The 27491-nt window shown below is 45.0% G+C and overlaps 2 protein-coding genes and 1 pseudogene across 3 annotated transcripts; 2 read left to right on the top strand and 1 right to left on the bottom strand.

Moving 5' to 3' along the window:
* Positions 1 to 1746: 1746 nt before the first annotated feature.
* Positions 1747 to 6444, top strand: LOC117850691 (uncharacterized). 2 transcript variants are annotated; one of them, XM_034732550.2, is made up of 4 exons: positions 1747 to 2127; positions 5446 to 5515; positions 5620 to 5710; positions 6238 to 6444. In XM_034732550.2, the coding sequence occupies exons 1-3, from the start codon at positions 1939 to 1941 to the stop codon at positions 5673 to 5675; spliced, it is 315 nt and encodes a 104-aa protein (XP_034588441.1). In that variant the 5' UTR covers positions 1747 to 1938; the 3' UTR covers positions 5676 to 5710; positions 6238 to 6444. The 2 variants fall into 2 exon arrangements, with proteins under 2 accessions (XP_034588441.1, XP_034588440.1); XM_034732549.2 differs by having other exon boundaries at positions 1750 to 2127; positions 6228 to 6444.
* Positions 6445 to 19378: 12934 nt separating this feature from the next.
* LOC117850812 (probable WRKY transcription factor 26) lies at positions 19379 to 21425 on the top strand. The gene is made up of 2 exons (XM_034732690.2): positions 19379 to 20008; positions 20115 to 21425. The coding sequence occupies exons 1-2, from the start codon at positions 19511 to 19513 to the stop codon at positions 21024 to 21026; spliced, it is 1410 nt and encodes a 469-aa protein (XP_034588581.1). The 5' UTR covers positions 19379 to 19510; the 3' UTR covers positions 21027 to 21425.
* Positions 21426 to 25630: 4205 nt separating this feature from the next.
* Positions 25631 to 26936, bottom strand: LOC117849174 (thylakoid lumenal 16.5 kDa protein, chloroplastic-like; annotated as a pseudogene).
* Between the last annotated feature and the right edge of the window lie 555 nt (positions 26937 to 27491).

The raw sequence follows: 27491 nt of genomic DNA, 5'->3' as shown, positions 1-27491 counted from the left end.
AGGGCGGCCGGGAGCGTGGTAGGACGCTCTTGACACGAGGGCGGCACCCGCCGCCTGTTGGACAGGACGGGTGAGGCCATCGGAACCCAAGGCACCCAGGCGCGTCCGATGAACCGTAATGATGGTGTTTTTACGGGGATGGGGCTCCTGCTGTCGCGCCCTTCTTATGCCAGGATACGCCACTGCTTGCTTCGCTTTGAAGAGAGCCTTTCCAGGGTCCTCCCGGGGGCCTTCCCTGGAGGCCTTCCCGGGTGCGTCCCGCTCTCGCCACGAAGAACGTAGGAGAAAAATATATCATCATGATCATGGAGATATAGATTGGATACGAAACCCAATCTTTAAAAACCGCACAATACTATACTTATTTTAGGATCACTAGAGCATAGACATAACATCGTACAATGATTATTAATTTATTAATTGCCTAAAACCTCTAATAAAACAGCTCATGACACCAAATAATAGTATCGTGATGGGAACTTGGACCTAACCTAAATAGGTAAAGCACGTCGAAGACAACGTGCCTCTGGAGGTGAAGATAGAAAACAATGAGCAATATCCACGGGCTTTGCCTATAGGGTGGAAATAGATGTTTCCAAATAGTATCCACTATAACATTTTTTTAGGGGGGGTAGGGGGCAATCATCCCGGCCTTCTTTGAAGGCTATTTTGCAGGTACCGATGTTTGAACAGTTGCCGACCAACTACACACTTAGAGTATTAGCCAACTGCACTAATGCAGCTCCCTAGTATCCGCTATAACATAAATATAAATATTTGTGTATCCATATTCATTTACAATATGATAATTAAAGTTGATATATCAAATTCGTTTTTCCTCATCCGAATTAGGATCGGTATTCAAAATAAATATCGATATGTAATTGAATATATTATTTTGATTTAGTTTGAAACATATATATTTTTAATGTAAATAAATTTTAAATACTTTATTTTATTTGTACAATATATTTTTATATGCTTATTTATTAATTGATTTTTATTTATTTATAATTTTTTAGTATGTTATTTCTAGGAGCGATTTGTTTACATTGTATTTGAATCCCAACATAAATCCATATAGATTTCATCCCTGACTCTGTGTTTGGATATATTCCCTTAGTGAATTGAACGTAGCTTAGCTAGTAAATTTTCTTGTGATGAAATTTACTCACCTAAGTTTAAGTTATAAACTTAGCACATATACTTCTATGTTTAAATTAATAACACTATTTTAGCAACGCTCGGTGACATGCTCATTAATATTAAAATATATATGGTACTCACCAATTTTAAAATCCGTCAGCTCAAAGGTGCAGTAGAGCATATATTCATAAGTGTATATGTATATGAACATGTGCGTTTTGGAAAAAAAAACGCACTATGAGACCTGCTTTGCCTACGGATTGGAAACGGCTAGAGCCGTAGAGCGTGTTCGGGTGGGAGTATTCTCTCCGTCACATAATAAGTGCATTTTTAGCGTTCAAAATTCATCCCAAAATAAATGCACATTTAGAAATGAGATTATTTTTTTCTACATTCTCTCCTAGTGTATTTATTTTTATAGTGTATTTATTTCGAGACAGAGGACAGGATAGACCACCGCATCCGCTTCGAAAACCGCGTGCGGCGACGGGCTATTTTTGCCAACGCTGCAAGCCTGCAGGCCGCGCAGGCAAGTTGCAGAAACGGGCAGAACCCGAAGCCAAGCCCACCTCAAATTTACACGAACGCCCCTCGCCCGCCGCCTATTTGTATTTTCCTCGCCTCGCGCCTCGTCTGCTCCCTCTCCCCTTTTCTTTCATTTTGCCCAACCCGGCGGCGGCTGCGGCTGCGGCTCCCCCCGAAGGTTGGAGGAAGCTCCCCGAAACCCTCGCTGCCGCTGCCGCTGCCGCGGCCGCTGCCGGCGACGAAATTGTTGTCGGGAGGGAGGAAGCCATGGAGGGCGCTAACGGAGTCGGTGCGTCCGAGTGCGAGCGGAAGCCGCTGTCGGAGGTGGTGGGCGACTGCGTGCAGCGCTGGTTCCAGGACGCCTTCAAGGAGGCGCGCAAAGGGGACGTCGCCAACCAGGTGCTCGTCGCGCAGATGTTCTTCTCGGGTTACGGGGTTCCCAAGAACGAGTACAAGGTACAGCGGCCTACCTTCTTTAACAAGAGATTTCTTTCGATTCAGCTTCCTTGTTTGGTCTGTTTAGTCAGATGCGGATTCGATTCAGCTTCCTTAAGCTTAGTTTCTCCTTCCATGGCGGTGTACTTCCCATGTTCAAACAACCTCGTGACTCTTGGTTATCAAACTGGGTTTGCTGGATTAAGTCAAGATTCAGATTTGTAGGGGTCTAAATCAGTACGGACTTGGATCAAGGGGCCCATGTTTTCTGATTAAAACACAACAGATACCAAAGTGTGGAACTCTTTTCTCTTTTCTGACTGAATTGGTTACTTAGTTATTGAGTTATGCCAGATGCAGCATTAAGATTTAGTATTCGTGGTATGATCACAATCCATCCTAGTGGTTCAGACCCACCCTTAAGGCAATTTTTTGCAGTTACGATGCTCCCTATGGGAGTCAAAAAGCTTTTATAGTTTCAGACTGGCCAACTGCCGTTTTTCTAGTCCTTGTAAGCACTTTGCTGGCAAGAACAACTGTTTCAAGCACAAGCCATGGTGTTTGTTGGTGCTGCATAGGAATTGTGTGGACTCCTGCCTTTAATTGTTGATAAAATTGTACATTTTCACTGTTAACTTCATCTTTGTGCTTGCGTCTTGCATGGGATTTCTTGGAGCTTAAGATTGATTGACATAAAAAGTTTGCTCTTGGTTGTTTTTACTTTTGTTTTTCCACTCACAAGAACTGACTTACAATGCTCAACTTCGCTCGGGTTATGGAGTTCTTTTGTTAGTTCTGAATTCTGATCATTTTCCAATTTCCATTGAGATGTGAATTTGAGATTGTTTTAGGTGAAATCTTCTTTAACTTATTAACATATAAAAGATATATATGAGATAAGATATTGTCTCAATTTTCTTCCAAAATGCTGTGTTGTTGAGCTCTCACCTTTGTAATCATTCTTTTTGGTGGGTCTACTCATTATTTGATTATGCATTTTCTATAGTATAAGCATGTTTTTTTCTTTATCTGTGGGATATGCTTTTATGGTTCTGAAAAAATACACATACATAAACTTAAATGTATGTAAAGCACATTCTAGTTGGTGACTATTGTTCATCAATACTGTAAGAATGGTAGCGACTAGGAGGCGTGTAAATATCTTATGCGTTCAAGAGACTAAATGGAAGGGTTAGAAGGCAAAGGAGGTGGACAATACCGGTTTCAAGCTTTGGTACACAGGGACAGCTGCAAATAGAAATGGAGTGGGAGTTTTGATTGACAAGAGTCTCAAGGATGGAGTGGTGGATGTGAGAAGGCAAGGGGATAGGATTATCCTAGTTAGGCTTGTCATTGGTGATATGGTCCTGAACGTAATTAGTGCATATGCCCCCCCAAGTAGGCCACGATGAGAGTGCTAAGAGGCTTTTCTGGGAAGATTAAGATAGCCTGGTTAGAACTGTACCTTCTAGCGAGAAGCTTTTCATAGGAGGAGATCTTAATGGGCATGTAGGTACAACAAGTGCAGGCTTCGAGGCGGTTCATGGAGGTTTTGGGTATGGTGGTAGGAATCAGGAGGGAGAGGAAGTCTTGGACTTTGCAATAGCTTTTGACTTGATGATAGCGAGCACTTTCTTTAGGAAGAGGCGATCCCATTTAGTGACTTTTAGTAGTGGCCAACACTATAGCCAAATTGACTTTATCCTCACAAGAAGAGAGGATAAACGAGCATGCTTGGATTGCAAGGTGATACCGGGGGAATGTGTTGTTTCTCAACATAAGCTTGTGGTGGCGGACTTTCGTTTTCAGATGCGCGCACGCAGGGATAAACAAGCCGAGATTGCAAGAACAAAGTGGTGGAAACTGAAAGAGGAGATGTCATAGGTCTTCAAGGAAAGGGTAATCAAAGAGGGCCCTTGGAAGGAAGGAGAGGACGCAAACAGCATGTGGGAGAAGATGGCAAACTGCATTCGGAACATGGCCTCGGAGGTGCAATACCGGCTGAGATGGTTTGGACATGTCCAACGAAGGCCTCCGGAGGCACCGGTGCGTAGTGAAACCCTAAGGTGTGACAATAATGTGAAGAGAGGCAGAGGAAGACCAAAATTGACATGGGAAGAAGCAATAAAAGGAGATTTGAAGGGATGGAATATACCCAAAGATTTAGCCCTGGATAGGAATGCTTGGAAAACAGCTATTCATGTGCCCTAACCCTGATTTGTGGCTCTTGTTGGGTTTCAACTCTAGCCTACCCCAACTTGCTTGGGACTGAAAGGCTATGTTGTTGTTATTGTTGAGTATGTAAGCAAGCCGAGTGATACTGAGGCTGTTAGCATGAACCTGGCATTCTATCCACCTTTTGAAGTTTGGGTATCTCAGAAGTAAATATTGCACACAAGGTACACATTCACCATGGCACGACAATTGTTGAAAGTAGGCATGTTGGTAGAACTGACCACTCTTAATCCATTAGAGGATCACATCACAGTTTTATCAATCTTTTACCATTTTATAATCATTGATGTCTGAGTTCTTGAGACGCATTAAGAGGTTTACATATTTAGTACTAGGTTTGCTAGTATTACCAGATCAGTATACTATTATTCGATGAGCTATAGTAGTTTGAATGTAGCAAGTGGAACTCCCAGGAACTGAGTCAGTTGGTGGGGGAGGGAGGTGTGGTTGTCATCTTCAACTCAAGTTTTGGTGCATGTTTCTTCTTTATAATGAGAAGCCACCTTGTTCTTGTTAGGGGATGAGAACTTGCGGGTTGCTTGTGTGTGCTTATTATCATGCAATGTTGTTTTTTTTTTGAAAAAAAAAAGTCATGCTTCTTGCGGTGGATTGGTTAGAGCGTTGAACTCTGGAAGTCGTCGATACTCTCGTCCTGACCTGGGTGCCTAGCACGGCACCTCCTTAGAACAAGACCCTAGGGGAGGGAGAGTCTCCCTCCGTGGTCGAGTTTTTCTCTTTTTAATGTTGTTTTAGAACAAGGGTTAGGAGCTAGGTGGGCAGTGGAGTGCTCAGGTCACGATTTGGCTGCCTATAGCACAAGGTGTTCTGACTGCAGTGCTTTTAGATGATCCAGTTTTCTTTATTTTAACCAAATTTTTTTACGATCTTATATTATTTGGTCATTGTATTTTCATAGTGCATAGTAGAGTCTAGGTATGCGCTTGCATGGTCTAGTATCTATTCTATATATCACAAATAAAAGTGCAATTATGTATCTCCTTTTTGTCTGTCTGTCTATGATGTCTCAAAGTTCGTGTCGTAAACTGCACCAATAGCTTTACAAATCTATATTCTGATCCTTCTGTTTCCTTGTTTTTTTATTAGGGAAGACAATGGATGGACAGGGCATCCAAATACAGGAGTTCAGCGTTGAAGGTTGGCATGAAACGTCCAGGTATTCTTCGTTAAAGTTTGTTTGAGTTAATTAATCTCATTTATAGGTATTCATATATTTGGTGGTGTTAATTATTCTATTCCCTGCCATCTCCTAAATTTCAGGATACAATGCAAGTGACTCTGACTCCGATGAGGCAAATGATGATGCCAACCAATAACACTCAGTTATGAATTGAGTTAGGAGAATTACAGGGTAAGAAAGTTTGATACTAATAAAGTAATAAATCCTATCCCTATGATATTTTTTCCGTGGTGTTGAGACTTCAGGGTTCAATTACTTGGTGATGTATACATTTATCACTATGGCCCTGTTTGGATCTATTAGTGCAATAGTTAGCAGCTAAAATTAGCAAATGGGGATCCAAACAAGCCTGCCGCATGCTAACTATTAGCACCTCACCCTGCTAACAATTAGTTTGTTAGCTGGTAGGAGGCTGCTAATAGGTGCTAATAGCTCAAAACCAACCATCCAAATCCAACCACCTACTAGCAGGTGGATCCAAACATCCCCTGCTAATAGTTAGCAGCTATGAGCCATTAGCCGATTAACTATTAGCACTAATAGGTCCAAACAGGCCCTATGTTTGAATTTCCACTGACCATGTGGTGATTACACATCCTGACCTCTTTCTGTGTGCCACTGAGTTTGAATTGCATGCTCTTGATGCAATAGAGTTCCCTAGGTGTTTTTATGACTGAATTTTTTTCAGGTAATTACAGAAGCTATGGTTAATCTAGTGTCAGTCCCAGCAACTTGAGTGGGCTGAGACTGCTGCTTTCGATTGGGATTCAGCTGTGCGCAAGAGCTATCAAGTAAATCTTGTAAACTAATTTGGATGCTTCAAAGTACAGTGTATTCAGTATCTGCTTGAGAAAACCAAGTGGACTATTCAATTTGGCAATGTTTCAGTATATTGATTGAATTCATTTTTACCCTTTTTTTTCATTTTGCCATCAAACAAGCATATATTATGTTGAATATCCATTTTGTGGGCTCTACACTGTTAAATGGTCCAGCTTCGCCTAGAGTCTTTCAGTTAAATTTTCGAGTTGCGTAGACTAACCAAAAGCTGGCAGAATAATTTTGTTTATCAGCTAAGCTGCAGTGCTAATGAAAAAAAACAAGCTGGAAATTGAATGGCTGCAGTTATAGGCTGGAGGCAAGGACCCTAAATGCTGCAGGTGGATGGCATGTCGATGAAGGGGTTGATCGGTAGAAAAGCAGTTTGGTTTTCATGTTGAACCTTTTTTTTATAACTCTTTTCATGTGGGGGCCATTTAGCTCTTTTTAAAGAGGGGAGCAATTTCATCCAGGCACCTTGCTTGTCCTTCAACTTTTCTATACAAAATCAAGATGAGGGTGGGCAAGAAAATCAAATTTGCTCGTAGAGGCATAGACACCACGGTTATTGCCCTTAACCTTGATTGAAAGAGCTTTAACCTTTAGGCTAATCCCAGTGGGAGTTTCATAGAGGTTTCATGCACATTAAATACAGTGACACATAAGCATATGTGATGACATGACATGGTAGTTATGAAGTGAGAGAGGGAAGGAGTTTCATCAGGATGAAACTGTGTATACACTGTTTCCAAGACTATGAAACCTATTGAAACTTGCATTGGGGGCTATAGAGTTTCATTTCATCTAACCATATCCAATCACATGTCTCACAATTAAATGTCATGGGCATCCTATAAAATCGTGAAATGAAACTGTGCATTGGGACTCCCTATTTCATTCATAAGAATACACCTCATGGGATGATGTGGCATCTGCAATGAAATCTTGCACTGGGACTAGCCTTATAAACATCTTGACATTTACGCTGCGGAAACGTGGGCAGCATATGACATATGTATCAGCCACCTAAATAGGATCTCTGAATAAAATATTCAATCAATTCTTCTTTCTACTATTGATTAAAGTAGCATGTCGGAGGCCATGCAACACTCAAAGGAGATAAAAGATATTCCTGACCTAACAGAACGGATAACCTTTGTTGAGTTCACTTGCTTAGTCGCATTGGCATCTGATCCATTCGTGTTAACAATGTTTGAACAGTTCTGAGACCAGCAGATTACGCAGCACATTGTTTTCCTCAAATCCCCTTGACATGTGGCAGGGGCAGGCGACGCGTGCCCTGTTCATGTATAAACTAAACAACTCAGTTGGCAAAGAAGGCGTGTGGCAGGAGGGGCCGCCAGGAGGAGAAGCGGAGGAGACGTCGGAGGTGAGACGCGGAGTACGTGCGGCGGCCGCCGGCGGCCCGTGGAGAAGAGCAACGTGGAGAGGGCACCGGTGCGGAGGACGGTGGCGTGGAGATGGCCGCGCAAGCGAGGAGGAACGGCAGCTCGAGGACCACGAGATCATGCTGGTGCCGCGGCAGCCGCTCGCATGGTGCCGTTGCGGTGGTGTGAGGATCTACGCCGGTGGTAGTGGGGAGCCATTATCGCAGGAAGCTTTATGTCTGCGCACATAGTATAGCTGAGATTCCGACGACGGCAAGGTGGAGGTGAAGTTATTGGAGTAGCTCGGTAGCACCATGTCACCCCTGATGGCAAAGCAAGTCCGGATCCTTGGTGTGGAGTCCAGCGGCGGAAGTGGCGAGGCCCCCGTTCACTTTAAGGTGACGTGTCTGAGGAGTAGTGTGGGCGGTGGATGTGGCGAGGCCCGCACGTGTTTCGAGTTGCCTTGGAGGGCTAGGATCCGGTGTGGTGTTTTGATTATTTGGTGTGTACGGTGCGGTAGCGGTGCTTCGATATTGGGTCCTGCAGAGCAGTGGCCTTTTCGGTGTGGTGCAGTGTGCTCCTCCTTTGACTTCTGCTGATACAAAGACGTGGATTGCGAGATCAATGACCGTGTGTGTGTGACCTGAGGACGACGGCGACACGGTGGAGAAGCTCCGGTAGTTACACGGCTTGCAGCGGACTGCAGCGGCCAGTCTTGTGTGGCAGCAGCTGGTTCGACGTGGGACATCGTCGGGGACGACGGCGCTGGCGATAAGGGTTACTTGTTGGCTTTTTCTGCTGGGTGGTGGTGGTGTGGCATGGTAGTCACTGCTCAGGCGTTAGCGTTGCGTGACTTGCGTCGATGTCTCAATCCGACCGGTCATAGAGTTCTTTTTTTAGTTGAGTTGAGTCGGCGATATCTGTTGGGAGCTACTTTGGTGGATCTGTTGTTGTACCCAGTCTGGGACCTACATCTTTTAATATAATCGGCAGCTCTCCTAGTTCATTTCAAAAAGAAATCACTATCACAGCTCTCCAAGTTCGTTTCAAAAAGAAATCACTATCACATCCTATGACTTCCTAGTTCGTTTCAAAAAGAAATCACTATCACATCCTATGACTTGCTTGCTTGATTGACCAACTCAAACTCAATGATTATTTAGTGCATGAAAATCTGTATTTTAAGAGTATGCAAGATAATATTTTGAATTACTGGCTGTACACGTGCATTGGTGGCAAGTCTGCTGATGCACTGAGAAACTATGAAATGTGACCTAGAGAAGAAGGAATCTGGAAACTTGGGAAGCAAGACCTGCTGATGTACTAAGAAACTAAGAAATGTAACCTAGAGAAGAAGGAATCTGGAAACTTGGGAAACAAGACTACTTGATCTTCAGTTGGACTTCTGGAACTAGAACAGAAAAATATTCAGAGAAAGGCAGCGCTCAAAGAGAGTCTGAGTCAGTTTCCTGACCTTCTTTTCCTATCTATACATTTCTGCTGCAATTCGTTTATACTGCCATAAGTGTGATTTTCCATTGGCAGAAATAGCAGGTGCTTGAGTGGTTAACCAGCAACAGTCAATTAGAAGTGTTTGAACTCGTTCTGAGAGAGAATTACAACATGTTTAAAGCTCATTTAGTATTGAACTGGTTATATTTGATATATCATCTTCAATAATCAATCCCTCCACTGATCTCATTAGCCACAGGACATTTATACATATCTAAAATGCAGCGAGCCAAAGGTTAACAAATTATAGATTCTAAAGCAACCGGATAAGCTATATATGTTTCAGATAGCACACTCTCCTTTCTCTGATGATTGATTTAGCTTGACTAAAGAATACTGTGTTGCAGATAAAATATGCAGTGGGCCAAACGTTTTCTTTTCGCAGGGAGCCTATCCATTTAACGTGCAGAGTGGCCATCTATCTATATGCTTAGGGTTTAGACGAACGCTTGGTAGAGTTCTTAGAAAAATGCTACAACCTACAACTACTCCTAACTAATCAATTATTGAACCTAGCATGTGCCCACGGATTTTCCGTTGTGGAATCACATCAAATATATTTTGGTCAAGTGGCTCCCTTTGATTCATATAGTCAAGTCTTGCACGCATAAAAGGCGACCGTGAGGAGATAATTATGTTGAATTATCAGTTTACTAAAAAATATATGCGAGGCCTATTCACTCATAATTGAAGTATTCCTTACGTTGGCTATTGAATTATCCCTATCATGGCCCACTATTTTTATCAATGTTTGAGAAACTAGTAAATCATTCTACTGTCTATGTACAGATCATCCTTTGTGGTAACCTACTTGTACTTGCAATTATACTCTGTTTCTGAGAACTAAGCACGGAGAGTTGACTTGCCATGAATTGTTTAATTACAGATGTTTTGACATTTCAGACAAAGACATGGTCTCCAAAACATAGCTTACACCACAATTTTCTATCAGAAAATATTTAATCAACAAAAAGTTTGATATTATGAAATTATTTTCTAGATAAATTTACACTACAGTTTTTCATGTTTCCAAACTAAGTTGTCGATAGTTCAAAGTTTTAGAACTTTCATCGGAACCATATTTGGGAACGTCAAGTATTTGTGACTAGGCATATATGGCATGGAACAAACAACAAATGTTAAGGATATGTTCTAATTAAGAACTGGGCCAAATACTCCTGGATAGAAACAATATTATACTAAGAACTTGTCAAGCATAGATTATCATGCATTTCGTTTTGCATTTGTATACACTTTATTGCTTATGTATGTAGAGGTGTGAAGGTTCTAAAAAGTAGTTGAAAACTTGAGCTGGTACAAACTTAAGAAAAACAACCAAGTACCTCAGTTACGAACTAGTACAACTTTTGCTTCTGGTAGAACTGAAGCTTCCTCAGCTTGCATGCCAAGCACGGGCTTCGTGTAATACTTGTGCTAATCCCTCCCTTACCTATGGAAAGTGTTTGTTTTGTTGTCACCAACAACAAAATACAAAAAGACCTTTGATTGTTGTCAGCAACATGGATTTTACTAAGCGGACTGATGTCGCAAGAACGAGTTGAATCCTATTCTACTATTCTGGGGTGAATAAGTGGATATCCATGCATTCTTATTTTGGCGAAAGTAAGTAGATTGGTGTGGTGTGCTCAATTCTAGTAATCATGCATTCCTTCAGTTTAAAAATTACAGACTAAATTGTTTGTTTTGTTACTGCTATGAGTCTTCTTATGTTCTCGGTGGTTATATCCTTTTTAGGCGGTGCTTAGATTTGTCCTAAAGTGTCATCAAGTCCCCAAAGTTTTCAAATACATATTTATATATTAAGCACTTCAATTGAGGTCCAAACGTGAAAATAGGAAATATCGCTCGCCATAATTCGATCTTGAGACCATTGGGTCTGACACCATTTTGAGTTGTATGCACCGACGAATTCAACATAAAAGATTAAGTTTACGAGGTGAGCTGGCAATTCACGTATATACTTCAACACATGCAATTGGTGCTCAGAAAGGGTTACGGATCACCTACTCAGCATACGTTGTTTTGCTGGAGGATGAGTCAATGGGCATTTCATTTAAAATCAGAGATCGAAATACCTGTGCTACTGAGCAAGGGTGCATGGCTTACTCTTCAATAAATATGAAAAGGAATCGGAAAGTGCCGTCTGAAAAGGATAATTGCATACATGATGCATCTGTCTCAATCTCAAACAAAGAGAAAAAAAAAACTGTTGCTTGTCCCACTTGCAAACCAGCTCATGGCACAGGCCACTTGTTTGACAACAATAACATACGGCTCAAAATATCGTTATCTTTGTGAATCAGCATTCTAGAAGGTGTCCTTGGTCAGATAATTGACTAACCCACCACTACATGTTTAAAGGTTCACTAAGGATATCAGTGAATCAAAGAGGAATAATCTTTTCCTACTTTTGGTTGACAAATGCAATTTTATCCCTGGCTAAAAAGTTCACAAGCATAACTTCGAGAAATAAAATGTAAAATCATCTAGCTGCAGATGCGCTGATGTATTGATTGGCTCTGGGAACTACAGCAAAAGTATTTAGCGGGGTCAAATATATGGTACTTACTTCAGTTAGTTCACTTGTCTGTTTATTTTGGACTCATTTGTATGAGAAGTTGGTGGCTCAATTTGTACTACTAATTGGTACTGCCCTAGAAGATGGCCATTTTGCTTGGTCTTATGAAAGTTAGAAAGATCTTTCTGAAACAGAGCAGATGATTTAAAGTGGTTGTTATCATTATTATAAGAAATTTAGCGTTTGTGTTAACCATGAAAAAAGTGACATCTTGATCATAAATATATGTATGACCTGGTTATGTTGCCAGTATCATCCTTCTCATTTGTTGGTTACCCCGAATTTAGCTAACCAAAATCATATATGATGAATTTAGTCAAATGGGTCAGTTGATTTATGAGGTGGAAGGGCCTGTTTGCTTCCACGCCAGCGCTCGCCACGCCACAGTCTGTGGCAGCTGTGGCGCTCTTTTTTGGCACCACAGATTGTGACGTGGCTGGCTGTGGCCAGCAAGCAAACAGCCCCAAAGTCTCCGCACATTTACTTCACATAAAGTGTGACTTTGAAAGGACTTCAACTAAACAAAATAAACGTGGTTTTCATTCATAAATAATTTAAGTCTTCGATTTACTGAGTGAATAGTAAAAGTTTGGAAGTAGTGACGGTATCTTTCTTGTCGATATCATGGTACTCTTTTCTGACCAATGTTTGAAAAACAGTCAATCGATGCTATTGATCGTCTAATTTGTTCTACAGGTCATCAGCTGTAGTGACAAACTCCTTGCTAGTTTTTTCCCATTACCGAGGAATAAACACCTACAGTTGCCTTGTCAGCTGCCACACATTGATTAATAGTTGAATAACATTTTAATGTAAATAATATCATTCTCTTGTTGGCATTTGTAGGACAAAATGTTATCAGAAGAAATAATAAGTCAGTTGTAACTTTGTTGAACATCCGCTATATATACTTGATGACTAATTTTCAGTTCTCTCCTTTTTTTTTGATATGTTAATGAACTTTAGGTTTTGTTATAATGGATTCCGAATTCTCCCATTGAGCAATACTTTTCCATCTCCAAACATCCTTATGATAGGAATCTCTATGGAGTCGTCATCTCCCTTTGTTATGGTTTTGATTGTGATGCTATCAGAGGGGTCAGATACCACACAAACTATGAAACTACTGATACAGAGAACTAAGCTTTCATGGACTTTGAATTCTAACACACCGAGTAGTCTTATTCTAAGCACAAATTTGATTATCTTTCTTTATTTTCAATTCTGTGTCAACTCCAAGGTTGCCGTGAATCTTCGAGACATGCGGCCAGTAAAGAACAGTAGAAAGTAGTAGTGATGTGTTGATGCATGCATGTGAGCTAGATTTTGTCCCGTGGACTTCAACTGTGTTTGAAACAAGTATTGAATTCGACAGAAACACCAACAAGAAAAGATTTTTGGTCTTCTCTTGACAACGAAAAGATAGATGACTGAACTGATGTCTCAAGCATGTGTGTTAAATAACTTTTCTTCATTCATTTTGCCAAACATTGATTTCATTTGCAAAATGGATACATGGGTCTTGTGATCAAGTCAGATGAGTATGCACGCCTTGAGCGTAGAACCAGACTTCGTTTTGCTCACAAAATAAAATATACGAGTTTCCTCAGTACTCTCTCCGTTCCAAATTGTAGATCGCTTTAGCTTTTTTAGATTTATAGATATTATTATGCATCTAAATATAGTGTATGTCTAGGTATATAATAATATCTACGAACCTAGAAAAATCAAAACGACTTGGAACGGAGGGAGTACATGTTTATTCAAGCAAATTATTTCATTTTTCTTTTTCAGTCATTGTTGCTATCGATTTATTTGCTTCTTATTCAAATTGACAGATGGGCATAACCTTCACTAAATCAATTTTTTTTTGCGGGACTTCATTAAATCAACTTGATATCAAACTGAATGGTTTCGTATAAAAAATATTTAAGTGCTCCAGCATCAACATGTTCTTGGATTACGTAGGCACGAGGTGGAGTACGTAATATCCTCATACGGCAACGCACATATTTTTTTCCTGTTAAATTTGGGCATTTTATTTCTTTGGGAAACTAATTCAGAAATACACGGTTTGAAATCCGCACGTGCCACAAATTTAAAAATTAAATGGCACACCATCAAACTAGCTAGAGTGGTTTTATTCTTCGGTGCATGAGAAGGATCGTCTGAAAAGCAGGATCCAGCTCCGAGTAATTCTTTTTTTTAAACGAATCAGGCAAGAGAGCTGTCGATTATATTAAAAAGAAGATGAAATCCAGACTGCACGATACAATAAAAAGAAAAAAATTAGAACTCCAAAAAAGACACCACCACCGCATCAAGCAACTCAAACGATCGTCGGCCGCCCAACTCCACTGCTCTACTCAAACAACTCAATAGAATTGCGAGAAACACACCACCACTAACCCCGCTGCAGCACCATCACCTCAAAGACAAAGCCGTTATACTAACATGCCATCGTCACCGCTTGCGCCGTTGTCACCAATGATGTCCCACACCGATCCAGACATTGCCAAGCAATGCTAGCCCCCTTAGCCCGCTGCAAGCCATGCCAATGATCTCATCCACGCACTTCTGCTGGCCACCTCTTCCCACGCCAGCCTCTTTGCCAAACTTCGTGGTCACCACTGCCGCACGCCCCCTCCACACCGTGGCCCTCAACTGCCATACAGAAGCCATGCCCTCCAATCACCACCACGCCAGTGCCTTTTTCTAGCCGCCATCCACCACCGTGAACACCCGCACCTCAATTCGTCGACTTGGTCTCCACCCTCCTCCACTCAACTCTTGTGAGTCTTGTCACGCCGCCGTCGCTTGACTGGTCACCACTGCACATTGCAGGACTCCACCACAACATGACAACACCCCACCATTACGGTTGCCACTGCTACTCACCATCGGCCAACTCTGGATGTTGCCCCTCCATCGCCGCCATTCCACCAGGCCTCCATTTCTGGCACCCGCAGATGTCGTCGCGCACGAGGGAGCCCTCTGGCCGGCTAGGCCAAGGAGCCCAGTGCCTCTGGTGCCTTGAGAAGGCTCCCCGTGGAGGAGACCTGCGACACAAGAGACGGCCCGACGTCGCCAGCACGCCACCATGGCGTCCCTAGCGCACACCCCCGAGCAGGCCGCCGGCACACCTCCACGCCTCGCCTTCGCTTCACCGAACTGCAGCAACCGCTCGCAGCCCGAACCTCGCACACGGCCACCACTTCACCTCGCCGTTGCGCAGCCGCTTCCACCGCCTGCGTGGCCACGCCCGGGCCCGCAGCTCTCCCGCGGCCGATGCGCAATCCATGGCCGCCATGGCGCCGCCGTCACCTACGGCATGCGGCATGTTTCCCTGGTCGTCGCATCGCCGCCCATCTCGTCGTGGACACTGTGGCCGCCCCACGTCGATCTGCAGGGGAAACGCCTCGTGGCTTGGGAGGCACCAGATCAGGCCATGGTGGTGCCGGATCTGGCCTCCGCCAGCGCTAGAGCGAGGAGCTCGCCGTCAGCACGCCGTCTTGGCCATGGCCTCCAAAGGGGCTGGGGGAGGAGGACCGTGGGAAAAAAAAGGGGGGAAAGGCCCCGCCGCCGCCGTCCTTGCGGCCGGCCGGACTTCCGGCGGCGAGGCAGCTTGAGTGGGGGAGTTGGGGTGGCGGAGGAGGAGTTGCCGTTCCGCCCGAGTCGCGGGCGACGCGAGCGACCGTGGTTTTTTCTTTTTTTTCCCTGCCTGTACCCTATAGCTCCAAATTCGATGCATGAGGGGTCTGTAGTGTCTCGATCTGAAACGAGGAGGAAACAGGCTCATGCTGATACACTCGTTTGCCGACCAGCTCAAGCGATGGGCCACTTGTTTGACGATAATACACATAGTACAGCTCAAACTCCAGCGTCACATCATCCATCATCAGTGATGTTTTTTTCGTGGACGGAAACTCCTCCGGCCCGCAGCAAAGACAACGTAACCGGCGTTGAAGTCGTGTGGTCCATTACGCTAAATGTAGACAATAATTCTTCTCGCCAGGAGACAAAAGATCGTATACGCATGCTCATCCAATCTTTTTGTAATTATAGTACTACGCCGGTCGAGCAGCTGCTGCAAACTGAGGTGCGCCGCCCGTCGTCTGCCGGCGGCGGATGCCCACCGTAACGTCGGCCCAATTGGCGATAGGTTTGGTCCCGCCGGTAGCAGCTACTCCACCACACCGCCTCGCGCCCTAGCCTAGACAACAAGAGAGTAGCTTGACGACTGGCGCGCGAGCGCCGAACGTAGCTTCGGGCAGAGGCGGTTGCGTCATTGCGTGCCGGTGTCACTAGGACAGTCTTCGAGGTACACCAAATGACCAGTGTCCCCGGAAGCTTCCCAAGGCCGTGGGACCCCGTTGTCAGTGAGACGGAGCTCGCACAAATGGCGTGCCAGCTACGTACGTTGGGATCGCATCGTGGCACACTGCCGTGGGGGCGAAGGCGCGGGTCAAACGTCACCTGTGACGCATTGCCGTGTCCTGTTGGGAGAGCAGTTGCTGTCCCGCATGATTTATTACTTTCAAATTTATACGTCGTTTTGATTTTTAAGTTCGTAGATATTATTATGCACCTGAATATACACTATGAGATGTTATTATGCACTTGATATACATTGTATCTAGATACGTAGCAAAATCTATGAATCTAAAAATGCTAAAACGATTTACATTTTGGAACGGGGGAGTAATTTATTACTCCTGTGCAGCAGTTAGGGAGAGAGATCTTTTTACCATAGCCATCATTCCATCAAGGCTCAAAGCCGGCTGCCTCAAATCGTCTTTTATTCTCTCAGGGTGAAAAGCAGGCAGATCGAGTGAACTAACCACGTCATTAGCCAACGATCGATCGACCCTGTGACGTGATCCCATTCTCTGCAAAATCTTTAACTCTTTATTAATTATCATGGGAGTGGTAATTATTAGTAGTACAAAACTTGCAAGTGCAAATCTCTTTCCCTTGCATTGATCGATGGAGACATCTCTCTCTATTCTGAGTTTCTGACCATGCACTGAGCACCTTCTATGTATCTATAAAATACAAAAGACCTGCTTTTCACCCGGCAGATGTGTAAAAAAGTAATTTAACTCTACAACCTTATATTATAGCTCAATGGATAAATAAGGGATTTGGTATTTTTCTAGCACAACGGTTGTCATTGTATTCAAAGGCGGATCTAGCGTTAGGGTTGGGGGCTGGAGCCCCCTACCCCATGCAGCCTATAGAATCCTCATGGAGCCCCCACAACTTTTAGTTATGAATGAAGAGGAGCAAGAAAAGAGGAAAATGAGAGGGAAGAAAGAAGAAGGAAAAATAAACCTCCTTATCATTATCATCTGGATCCACCCCTGATTGTATTCATTAAGAAATAAACTTGTGTTAAAATGCAATTATATAATTATATTTGCGCCTAATTACGATAACGTGGTTGGACATGTAGTTCTGTTTTATGTATCCACTGTCCTATCGCTGCAGAGCACGGATAGCATGACCGTTGTTTACGGTGAGCAGCTCAACTAATTTTTCCAAACCACCACGCTCGCTTACGCACATGCATATGCGTGCGCCTGTATGGCTTTTTGGTTGTTTTATGCCTCGCTGCGTCCCCATTCTATCGGATGAGGCCGTCCAGATGCGTTGCCCAGAAGAGCCGTGCTAGGTGCCCTAGCAGCCTAGAAAAAGCTAAGATAGCTAGTATAATTTCGTAATACTAAAAACCATGCAAGTTAGTTGCGCAATACATTGCCATCTTTTCAGGGAAAAATTTATATATTGCCATCTACTAATAAATAGATGAATGATTTATGGCGTGACATCTCACATGCAAATGAAGACAATAGACGGCCCCCAACGCGAGACGATGATCACATGGGCTGCGCAAACGTTGCAATGTGTAGAACTGCATCAATAGATTCTTTGGTTCAGTGTGCGTCCTTACTCCACTATCGAACAAGACAAAGGTAACTAGAGAAAAATCTAATCTAATGACTACTTGATCAGCCTGGTAAACATAGCTAGAGGGGCTAGCTAGCCTAATAAGGTTTTCCTGATCAAACGTGCATATTTTACATCCTTAACTTGGGTATATTGTTTGATCAAGGCCAAGGCGTTTACATGCCCAAAGCATATATGTCGACTATGCTTTTCGCTGGTGCCAAACATATGTGCATTACGAGTTTACGACAGGGAGAGGTTGTGGTTTGGCTAGTTAGTGCTACGTCACTGAGTAGTAGTTTGGGTGCAAACCCCCGTTTATTTAGTCCAAGCTAGTTTAACAGTTGACTGTACGCGTACACCCAATGCATAACTTTATTATCTCGTTTTCAAGTTATAGTCCACTTAAGTCTGTCCTAAGTCAAATTTATTTAACTTGGATCAAATTTATAGAAAAAAATACCAACATCTACAACATCAGATTAGTTTGTTTATTGATCAACCATAAAATATATGTTGGTAAAGCATTCATTTGGTAATGTGGATGTTAGTATATTTTTCTATAACCTTAGTCAAAACTAGAAGAAAAATGAATTTGGAAAAAGATAAAACGAACTTCAATTTGGAACGAAGTACGCTAGTAATCAGGATATTTTCCTTAGGAAATACCATTGCTGTGAGCACCAAACACAACAAATTATCTTTTTTTTCTGAGTGAGTGTATGTTTATAGTAGTAACATTCTAGACTAATGGGGTGTTTAGATACCGCCCGCTAAAGTTTCGCACCTGTCACATCGGATGTTTGGATACTAATTAGAAGTATTAAACATCGGCTAATTACAAAACTAATTGCACAGATGGAGTCTAATTCGCAAGACGAATCTATTAAGCCTAATTAGTCCATGATTTGATAATATGGTGCTACAGTAACCATTTCCTAATGGTGGATTAATTAGGCTTAATAGATTCGTTTCACAAATTAGCCCAGGGGTTCTGCAATTAGCTTTATAATTAGCTCATATTTAGTCCTCCTAATTAGCATCCGAGCATCCGATGTGACACTGCTAAAGTTTAACGCCTAGTATCAAACATCCGGGCTACAAAATATGCTCAAAAATAGAAAGGAAAAGAAAAGTACAGGTTTGTCCCATTTCCACCAGCATGCCCACCCGGGTCCCACTCATCCGTCGCCCATGTCCATCCATCCCATCCACTCTCGCTACAAACCCAAAATCTTCCCTGCCCGTGGGGACACGCGACGCGACTCTCTCACCCGCGCCTGGCCCCACACGGCCTCTCCTTCCCGGAACCCCCACGTCGCCGCCTCGGCTGACCGGTCAAACCGCACGAGCTTTGACCACATCCTTCCCCCGTCAACGCCCCCCGCTTCCAAGAAGCATCCCCCATTCAGCCACGTTCACATTTCAACCTCATACACCGCTGACACCCGGGCCCACCCACCATCGCCCCACCTGTCAGCGGCACGGAAATTTAATAATCGCCCCGCCACCACCGCTGCCGGCGCTTTACCGCGCCACTACCGGCCACTACTTAAACGGTAGCCCAGCCACCGAACAACCACTCCCGTCCTCCTCTCCGGTCTCCTCTTCCCTTCCCCTGCTCACGGTGTCACGCACCCCGTCTCGTCTCATCGGCTCCTCCTCTGCTTGGGCTGCTCTGCTGCTGCTCCGCGGTCGCTCGCCATGGCGTCCTCGACGGGGAGCTTGGAGCACGGTGGGTTCACATTCACGCCGCCGCCCTTCATCACCTCCTTCACCGAGCTGCTCTCGGGCTCCGGAGACATGCTCGGCGCCGAAAGCCAGGATCGGTCGCCGAGGGGGCTTTTCCACCGCGGCGCCAGGGGCGGCGTGCCCAAGTTCAAGTCGGCCCAGCCGCCCAGCCTGCCCATCTCGCCGCCGCCCATGTCGCCGTCCTCCTACTTCGCCATCCCGGCCGGGCTCAGCCCCGCCGAGCTGCTCGACTCGCCCGTCCTCCTCAACTCGTGCTCCAACCTCCTGGCGTCCCCGACCACCGGCGCCATCCCCGCGCAGAGGTTCGACTGGAAGCAGGCCGCCGAGCTGATCGCCTCCCAGTCCCAGCAGGACGAGACCCGGGCGCCGGGCGGCTTCAACGACTTCTCCTTCCACACGGCAGGCTCCAACGCCATGCCCACGCAGACAGCTTCCTTCCCATCGTTCAAGGTACGTACGAAATTGTAAACACACACACGCAGATCGTTAATAATCGATTCATTCATAATCAGTTAGCACAAGCTCGTAGTCTCATCATGTATGTGCGATCGTGCAGGATCAGCAAGTGGAAGCCATGAACAAGCAGATCGTCGTCGCCGCGAGCAACAAGGCCAGCAGCGGCGGCAACAACTGCGGTGGCAACAGCAACACCAAGCTCGAGGACGGCTACAACTGGCGCAAGTACGGGCAGAAGCAGGTGAAGGGGAGCGAGAACCCGCGGAGCTACTACAAGTGCACCTACAACAGCTGCTCCATGAAGAAGAAGGTGGAGCGGTCCCTGGCCGACGGCCGCATCACGCAGATCGTGTACAAGGGCGCGCACAACCACCCGAAGCCGCTCTCGACGCGCCGCAACTCCTCCGGTGCGGCGGCGGCGGAGGACCAGGCCCTCTCCGGCGCGACGCCCGAGAACTCGTCGGTGACGTTCGGCGACGACGAGGCCGATAACGGGTCGCACCGGAGCGACGCCGACGAGCCCGACGCCAAGCGCTGGAAGGCGGAGGACGGCGAGAACGAGGGCAGCTCCGGCAGCGGCGGGAAGCCGGTGCGCGAGCCCCGACTGGTGGTGCAGACGCTGAGCGACATCGACATCCTGGACGACGGGTTCCGGTGGCGCAAGTACGGGCAGAAGGTGGTGAAGGGGAACCCCAACCCGCGGAGCTACTACAAGTGCACCACGCCGGGGTGCCCCGTGCGGAAGCACGTCGAGCGCGCCTCCCACGACAACCGCGCCGTCATCACCACCTACGAGGGCAAGCACAACCACGACGTGCCCGTGGGACGCGGCGCCGCCAGCCGGGCCGCTGCGCCGGCGGCGGCGGCGCCACCGGCGGCCTCGGCCGGCGCCATGATCCTCGCCCACCAGCCATACACCCTGGAGATGCTCGGCAGCGGATACGGCGGCGGGTACGGGGCGGCCAAGGACGAGCCGCGGGACGACCTGTTCGTCGACTCGCTCCTCTGCTAGCGACGGCGGCTTTCGAGTCCACACCTCTCCGTGCGCGGCGGGTGACCTCTGTACGTGTACGGCCGCTATACGCATACAACGGCCGTAGCGTGTACGCTCGCCGTGTTAGAAGAAAATACACGTACGCGCTCTGTATACATACACTCGTAGGTGTTTTAGCTTAGCTATAGGAAGGGAAATTTGTTTATTCGTTGGATGAAGGCCTTTAATACAGCTATACGCACACGTACGTGTATCCCGTATGCGTACACATACGGTCCTGTGTCTTTGTAGCTAGCAGGAGCTAATGGTCAGAAATTAAAGGCCGTATATATACATGTAGTGATGAGAGAAATCCAATAAGTGTGAATTGTAGAAAATACCCAGATCAAGCAGTTTTGTTTCTCTTTTGTTCTTTCATTTTCCTTTCTTTTCAGTTTTAGAAACTATCTGTTGGTGTTCCGGGTGACATGGGCCTCGATGGCATTTTACGTGATGTGGCTGCTCTTTTTTCGCATTGGTGCTCATCCTTATCGCAATGAGCAGGGGCAAAATCTACGTGTATCGCATCCACATTCGTTGAACCTGGTGGAGCACGTGCCGGAGCTTTTATTATGGCAGGGTGACGTGCGCGGCCCGTCTCCTTTTCTAATTTGCTCGTACCTTTTTCCAGACGCCGATGAAACGATGAATGATGATCAGATGGAGGCAGCTAATCGATTTGACTAAACCGATTTTTGTAATCAGCTTTTGTACCATTGCGGGCTGATTGATTTTGATAGCCGCCTGCGCCTAACCGAATGAACTCTTTAAATTTGCTTTGCTTTGTTGTTTTTGTTTTAATGAAACAGCATTGCTTTGTTGTTAGTTTGCATTTGGACGTGTGGGCTCGTAGTGGGAACACGTGAAGATGCCGCCACGCTCTGGGTGGATCATGGATGCATGAAAGATGAGACACTGCCACACTGGCCATGAATTAATTCGATCGAATAAATATTTTATCCCGCCGTGCGTACGATGATGGGGCCGCCCTAACTGAATTTGCCCACCTCCAACGCTAGCTGCCTAGCTAGCATCTTCTTAGCTGGACAACGTTACAGGCTTACAGCAGACAAAATATCGTGTTCTCACTCTCAATCTCGCTGAATGCACTTTAGTTTTTAGTTCTTTTTAATCAGAAAAAAGGGTACATCAATGGTACATGGATTGGCCGGCGGGTATTCTGCATTAATGTCGTATGTTGTCGAGAGAAAAATTGAGCTTTCAGGAGTTGGAGACTTGCAAAACCGTGGCTTTTAAAACTTCAGAATAAAGGTTTTTTTCTTAGGAAACTTCAAACTAAAAATTTATTCTTTCCATTTCAAATTATAGATCATTTTAATATTTTAATATTTTAAGATTTATAGATATTATTATGCATCATAATCCATCCTCAATCCTCAATCAAGGTCATGTGTGACGCCGGCGAACAACGAGCTGACCGACCCACTAGTTAATTACGTTATCTTGACCAGCCCCGCTGACATGACGATTTAGGAGTCAGTGGGGTACCTGATCCTCCTCTACTACCTGCCTGCCTGCCATTGCTTCTGCCACAAGACTCCGCACCCCCACAGCGGGTCAAGGTCAACGAGCCATGCATCGTCTCCCTCCCAGGCGTTCTTCTCGAACCGAGAAAGAACAAAAAGGCAGTAACGTGATGGCGCAGCAGAAGCTTCTTTTCTTCCACCGTACCCAACAGGGCAACGGGTCAAAAAGACGAGCTGTCAGTTCGTTACGCGAGCCGTTCTAGAAGACGAGCCGGGGGGCAGTCAAAATTTCCCGCAAGATGTGCACAGGCACAACAAGCGGTTTCATTTTCTGCCCCTTTTTCCGTGGGATGCAAAACGTGCCACAGGCGTCCGTATTTGTAGTCCGTGATCTGTACAGGGCTGTAAACGAGCTGAGCTCGAGCAAACTCATCAGCTCAAGCTTGTGCTTATTAGAGCATTGAGCCGAGCTCGATCTGAGCTTCGTAACCTCCCGAGCCTACTCCTAAGTTCAATTTTGGCTCGTTTATAATTCGAAACTGTTCGAGCCGGTCCGGAATCGAGTTTAAAACAAGCCAAACATGATTAGCTTACAAGTCTTAAAATATTTATAAGTCATGAACTTAGTTATGAAAATCTATATAATAGCTTTCAAAAAAAAAATCTATACAGTACTTCCTCCATTTAAAATTATAGGTTGTTTTAACTTTTCTAAGTCCATATATGTTTGTATGTACCTAAATATAGTGTATATTTAGATGCATACGGATATATATAAAAAAAGCTAAAATAATTTATAATTGGAGATGGAGTGAGTAGTTAGATTTGATCCATTGTCTTTTTTTAAAACTTCGTGAATATAGACAATGTTATTGAAAAAATAAGAATACATGCATGTATACAATACACACCTCAGAGTTACACCTATTAGCACGAGCTTACTCGAGCTCGCTAGGCTCACAAGTTTTGGGTTAAATTTGAGCTTGACTCGTTTACAATTCGAGCTGATCTCAAAATAAAACTAAAATAAGTCGAACATGACTAGCAGGGGCGGAGCTACAGCTTCTCGTTGACCCCAACGGATTTTGAAGAACTCAATGGAAATCACTGTACCTGGCTCCGCCACTGATGGACCCACGTCCCTTAGACTAGTGTACATATGGCTGTTCGTACTTACTATTTGATGACCATGTTGTCTGATAGACATGACCCTGGCAAGCTTTGGCCTGGCTCCGCCACTGATGGATAGTTCATGGGCGTCAAGCTTTTTCGATGAGATCTTTTATGGTGCAAAATACTGCCAGTGGTAGTATAAAGTATAGGTTCTTTTTTGATATAGGTAAAATTCTAATTAGCACGACATATATTATTTGGAATTTTTTTTTGTGTGAGCTATTTTCCCCCACGCGCCGCCGGTCCCCCGCGCGCGGCCGCCCGTCGCGCGCGTGCCGCGCCGCCTCCGCCGGCACGCCACTCCGCCCCCACGCCGCGCCTCCACCGCCCGCACGCCGCCACCACCAGCTCTCGGCCCCGCCACCTCGCTGGCACCGCCCACACGTGATTTTGGATATGGAATCATCATCATTTAGCTTCTTGAACCAGATTCCGCAAAGTTACATCTTTTCAGACTTGGCAGAGGATTTCAGCCAAAGTGCAGGTACCTTCCATTGATATGACTGATTTCTTCCTATTTCTCAGTATCTCTTCCACCCGTCTTTGGCTTAGGGGGTGTTTGGATACCATGCGCTAAACTTTAGCACGTGTCACATCGGATGTTTGGATGCTAATTAGGAGGACTAAACATGAGCTAATTATAAAACTAATTGCAGAACCCCGGGGCTAATTCGCGAGACAAATCTATTAAGGCTAATTAATCCATCATTAGCAAATGGTTACTGTAGCATCACATTGTCAAATCATGGACTAATTAGGCTTAATAAATTCGTCTCACGAATTAGACTCCATCTGTGTAATTAGTTTTATAATTAGACTATATTTAATACTCCTAATTAGTATCCAAACATCCGATGTGACAGGTGCTAAAGTTTAGCATGTGGGAGCCAAACACCCCCTTAATACATTATTTGTCTTTGGATTTCCTTTCCGCAGAAATGACGCCATTCCTCACTTCTGAAACAAATAACTTCTCTGATTCAACTGGAGGAGATCATACACGTGACTGCTGAATCATCCTTCATCCTTTTTTTTTTCGGAAGCACCCCATGGACACAACATGTACTGCTGTCTCCGCTGTTTACTATCCCTATAGAAAATGGTTTTCATGCATTTATTGGACAAGCAAAACAGTTAGTGCCTGCTTGGGTGGGAATTCTCGTTGTTTACGCTAATAAGCCAATAATTTAGTCGATCAAGTATTTTCTTAATTTTTTAGGGAAACTTCTCTTAATTGTTTAGGAAAACTTCTCTTAATTGTTTAGGGAAACTTCTCGTAACTTGAGTTGTTTTCTCTCTTAGTGATTTCTTCTGCTGTCAACAAACACGCATTCTGGTATTTAATGTTTTTTTTCCTCTGCAGGTTGAGCAGCCATACACAGTGCACCAACCATCTGTACATACTCTTATGCGCAGGCAAACCTGCATTGATGGAGAACTTAATTGAGGACCTTTTGAGTTAGCTGTCGCTTCTAGTTTCTCGTCTTATATTGTGATGATAGGGTTGACTGGTGCTACCTCATCATAGGGTATCCTGAGTCGGTCTTCCAGAATGCTTTCTGATGGTATTGTCGCGGTGCTGTACTGCTGTGTACATTGTCGTGCTTCTGTAATATAATGCTTAGGCGCAGCGGTGTATGCATCTGCGTTTTATTGGGTAATGTTTCTTGATTGGCTTGCACATAAAAAATTTTAATTGATAAAGCAATTCTCAAATCAGTGTTTGGCCTGTGATTTGTGATAGCTATCTATGTGCAGGTTGTCTCACTATCTGACCTGGCACGGCATGATTGGTGAAAACTGAAAAAAAAAACCCTGCTTGATGTTTCATACACCTCAATCTCTCTTGACATACCCCAATTTCGAGGATAGAAACTGCCCATGAGCTGCTTGGAATTTGAAAGACGGACTAGACAACCAAACAAAAGCAATTTTTAGCTTCATGTCCTATTACTGTGATAATACATCGGAAATTAATTCCAATTTCTTGATGAGAATGTTGCTGTTCTCCAAGTGAGCTCAGTTCTCTGTTACGGTACCCTCTTTAGAAGATTCACAAGTGCCGGATGCATACACGTCTTGCGATCACAGCCAGTGCTTCGAGTAAGAGAAGCACCCAGCTATTTGTCAGCAAGCCACTTCACTCGCATATCAGAAGCCTTTGAGCTGGCCACTCAGCCCGGCTAACGCTATCCATTTCTCCAACGCTGTGGCTGACGACACAAACGCCGACTTGGAGGATCCAGCATCAAGCTTGTTCACTGCAACGAGAGGACACACGCATGGAACATTTCAGATTCATGCCGGCAGAAAAAGCATGGATCACTGGAAGATGAATGTTCAGGTATGTTTCAGAAATAGAAAGTTTAGATAAAGATCTAGTCCTACAGATCATAAGACTGCACGTATACCTGATGTGAACAATGAGGCCAAGGAGGCGTTAAAGCTATCAACCGTGCTCCTCTCCTCTGGGCTCGAGCTGAACTGTTGCACAGAGAACTAAACAGGTCAAGAAAATGTACAAGTTGAGAAGGGAATGAAACAACTGTCTGCAGTGAAAGGGAAGCAATTCATGATGGATGAGGAAACACTAACCTTGGAGAAAGCTGCATTGATGTTCTGCACCCACTGGGCATCTGTGCTTGGACCCAGGACGCTGCTCGCGTCTGGGAGATTGTCCTTGTCAATGGCCTGCCCAACTTTGCTCAACTTGTAGATGAGGTCCTGCAAGTACCCTGTGGTTTGTAGTCAAACTACAGCATTACTGCTATTGCAAAGATTCGGAGATTTTATCTCTCTTTTTCAGGGAAATTTTTTTAAAAAAACTGCATGAGAAGAAGTGCAGGTAAATTCACGGAAAATGTAAATCCACTGACTGACTGACCAGTCTCGGCGCCTGAGGCGCTGATGATCCTTTGCTTCTCCAGGCGCTTCTTCCTGTCCTCCTTGACGCGCTCCAGCAGCTCGATGTCGTCGTCCTCCTCGAGCACAAGGGCCCGCGCGGGGCGGTCGGCGGCGAGCGGGGAGAACGACGCCGCCAGGGCGGCGAGCACGCATGACGCCAGGCCGCTCCGTCGGCCTCATGCCGGTCCTGGCCTCCGTTGCTGCTGACGCCTCTGAACTTGGCCCTGCTTGCTGCCGCTGGGGGATACTGCTGCGCTGGCAGCTCCTGCACCGCCGCCGCCGCCACCTTGGACTTCGCGGCCCGCCGTGGAGTCGCCGCCGCCCGCCGGAGTCACTGCCGCCCAGTGCAACCCTAGCGACTGATTGGAAATGAGCAACCCTAGCGACCGATTGGAAATGAGAAGAGGAATAAAAAGAAAGGAGATGGTAATTAAGAAAGATTTGATATGTTGCAACAATGCCAATTTTCATCTTTCCAAACGTACCCATGTACTACGCATACTACTCATGCATACTACCTATACTACAGCTTAAGGTTCTAGTAGTATGTAATTAATCTCAATCGTCGGATCTACAGCTTAAGGTTCTAGTAGTATACAATTAATCTCAACCGTCAGATTCTTACGTAGTTATTTTCGAATAGTAGTATAGGGTATTATTGTGCACCGTAAAAAAACTCTTTTTGATAGTCCCATATGTACACTAGTCCAAGGGATGGCCAGTTTTGTTATGGACTGACCAGATGGTTCTGCATATTGACCCGCATTATTTCGGTAATAAGAGTAAAATATACGTTCGAACTTGACAGCCAGTACAAAATGCATATCCGACCCCCTAAGCTTGCTAGGTTCATGTGAGGTCCAAATCATATATACCCACG

This window comes from Setaria viridis, chromosome 3 (assembly GCF_005286985.2).
Source record: "Setaria viridis chromosome 3, Setaria_viridis_v4.0, whole genome shotgun sequence".
NCBI classification, from domain to species: Eukaryota; Viridiplantae; Streptophyta; class Magnoliopsida; order Poales; family Poaceae; genus Setaria; species Setaria viridis.
Note: the sequence above shows the minus strand (reverse complement) of the source record. Positions and strands in the feature narration are given on the sequence as shown.

What these genes read in the sequence shown, in the direction of transcription:
- LOC117850691 (XM_034732550.2), top strand. Translation starts at nt 1,939, where the DNA reads ATGGAGGGCGCTAACGGAGTCGGTGCGTCCGAGTGCGAGCGGAAGCCG. An exon ending in TTCCCAAGAACGAGTACAAG is followed by an intron (nt 2,128 to 5,445) that starts GTACAGCGGCCT and finishes TTTTTTTATTAG; the next exon opens with GGAAGACAATGGATGGACAG. An exon ending in GGTTGGCATGAAACGTCCAG is followed by an intron (nt 5,516 to 5,619) that starts GTATTCTTCGTT and finishes CCTAAATTTCAG; the next exon opens with GATACAATGCAAGTGACTCT.
- LOC117850812 (XM_034732690.2), top strand. Translation starts at nt 19,511, where the DNA reads ATGGCGTCCTCGACGGGGAGCTTGGAGCACGGTGGGTTCACATTCACG. An exon ending in CTTCCTTCCCATCGTTCAAG is followed by an intron (nt 20,009 to 20,114) that starts GTACGTACGAAA and finishes GCGATCGTGCAG; the next exon opens with GATCAGCAAGTGGAAGCCAT.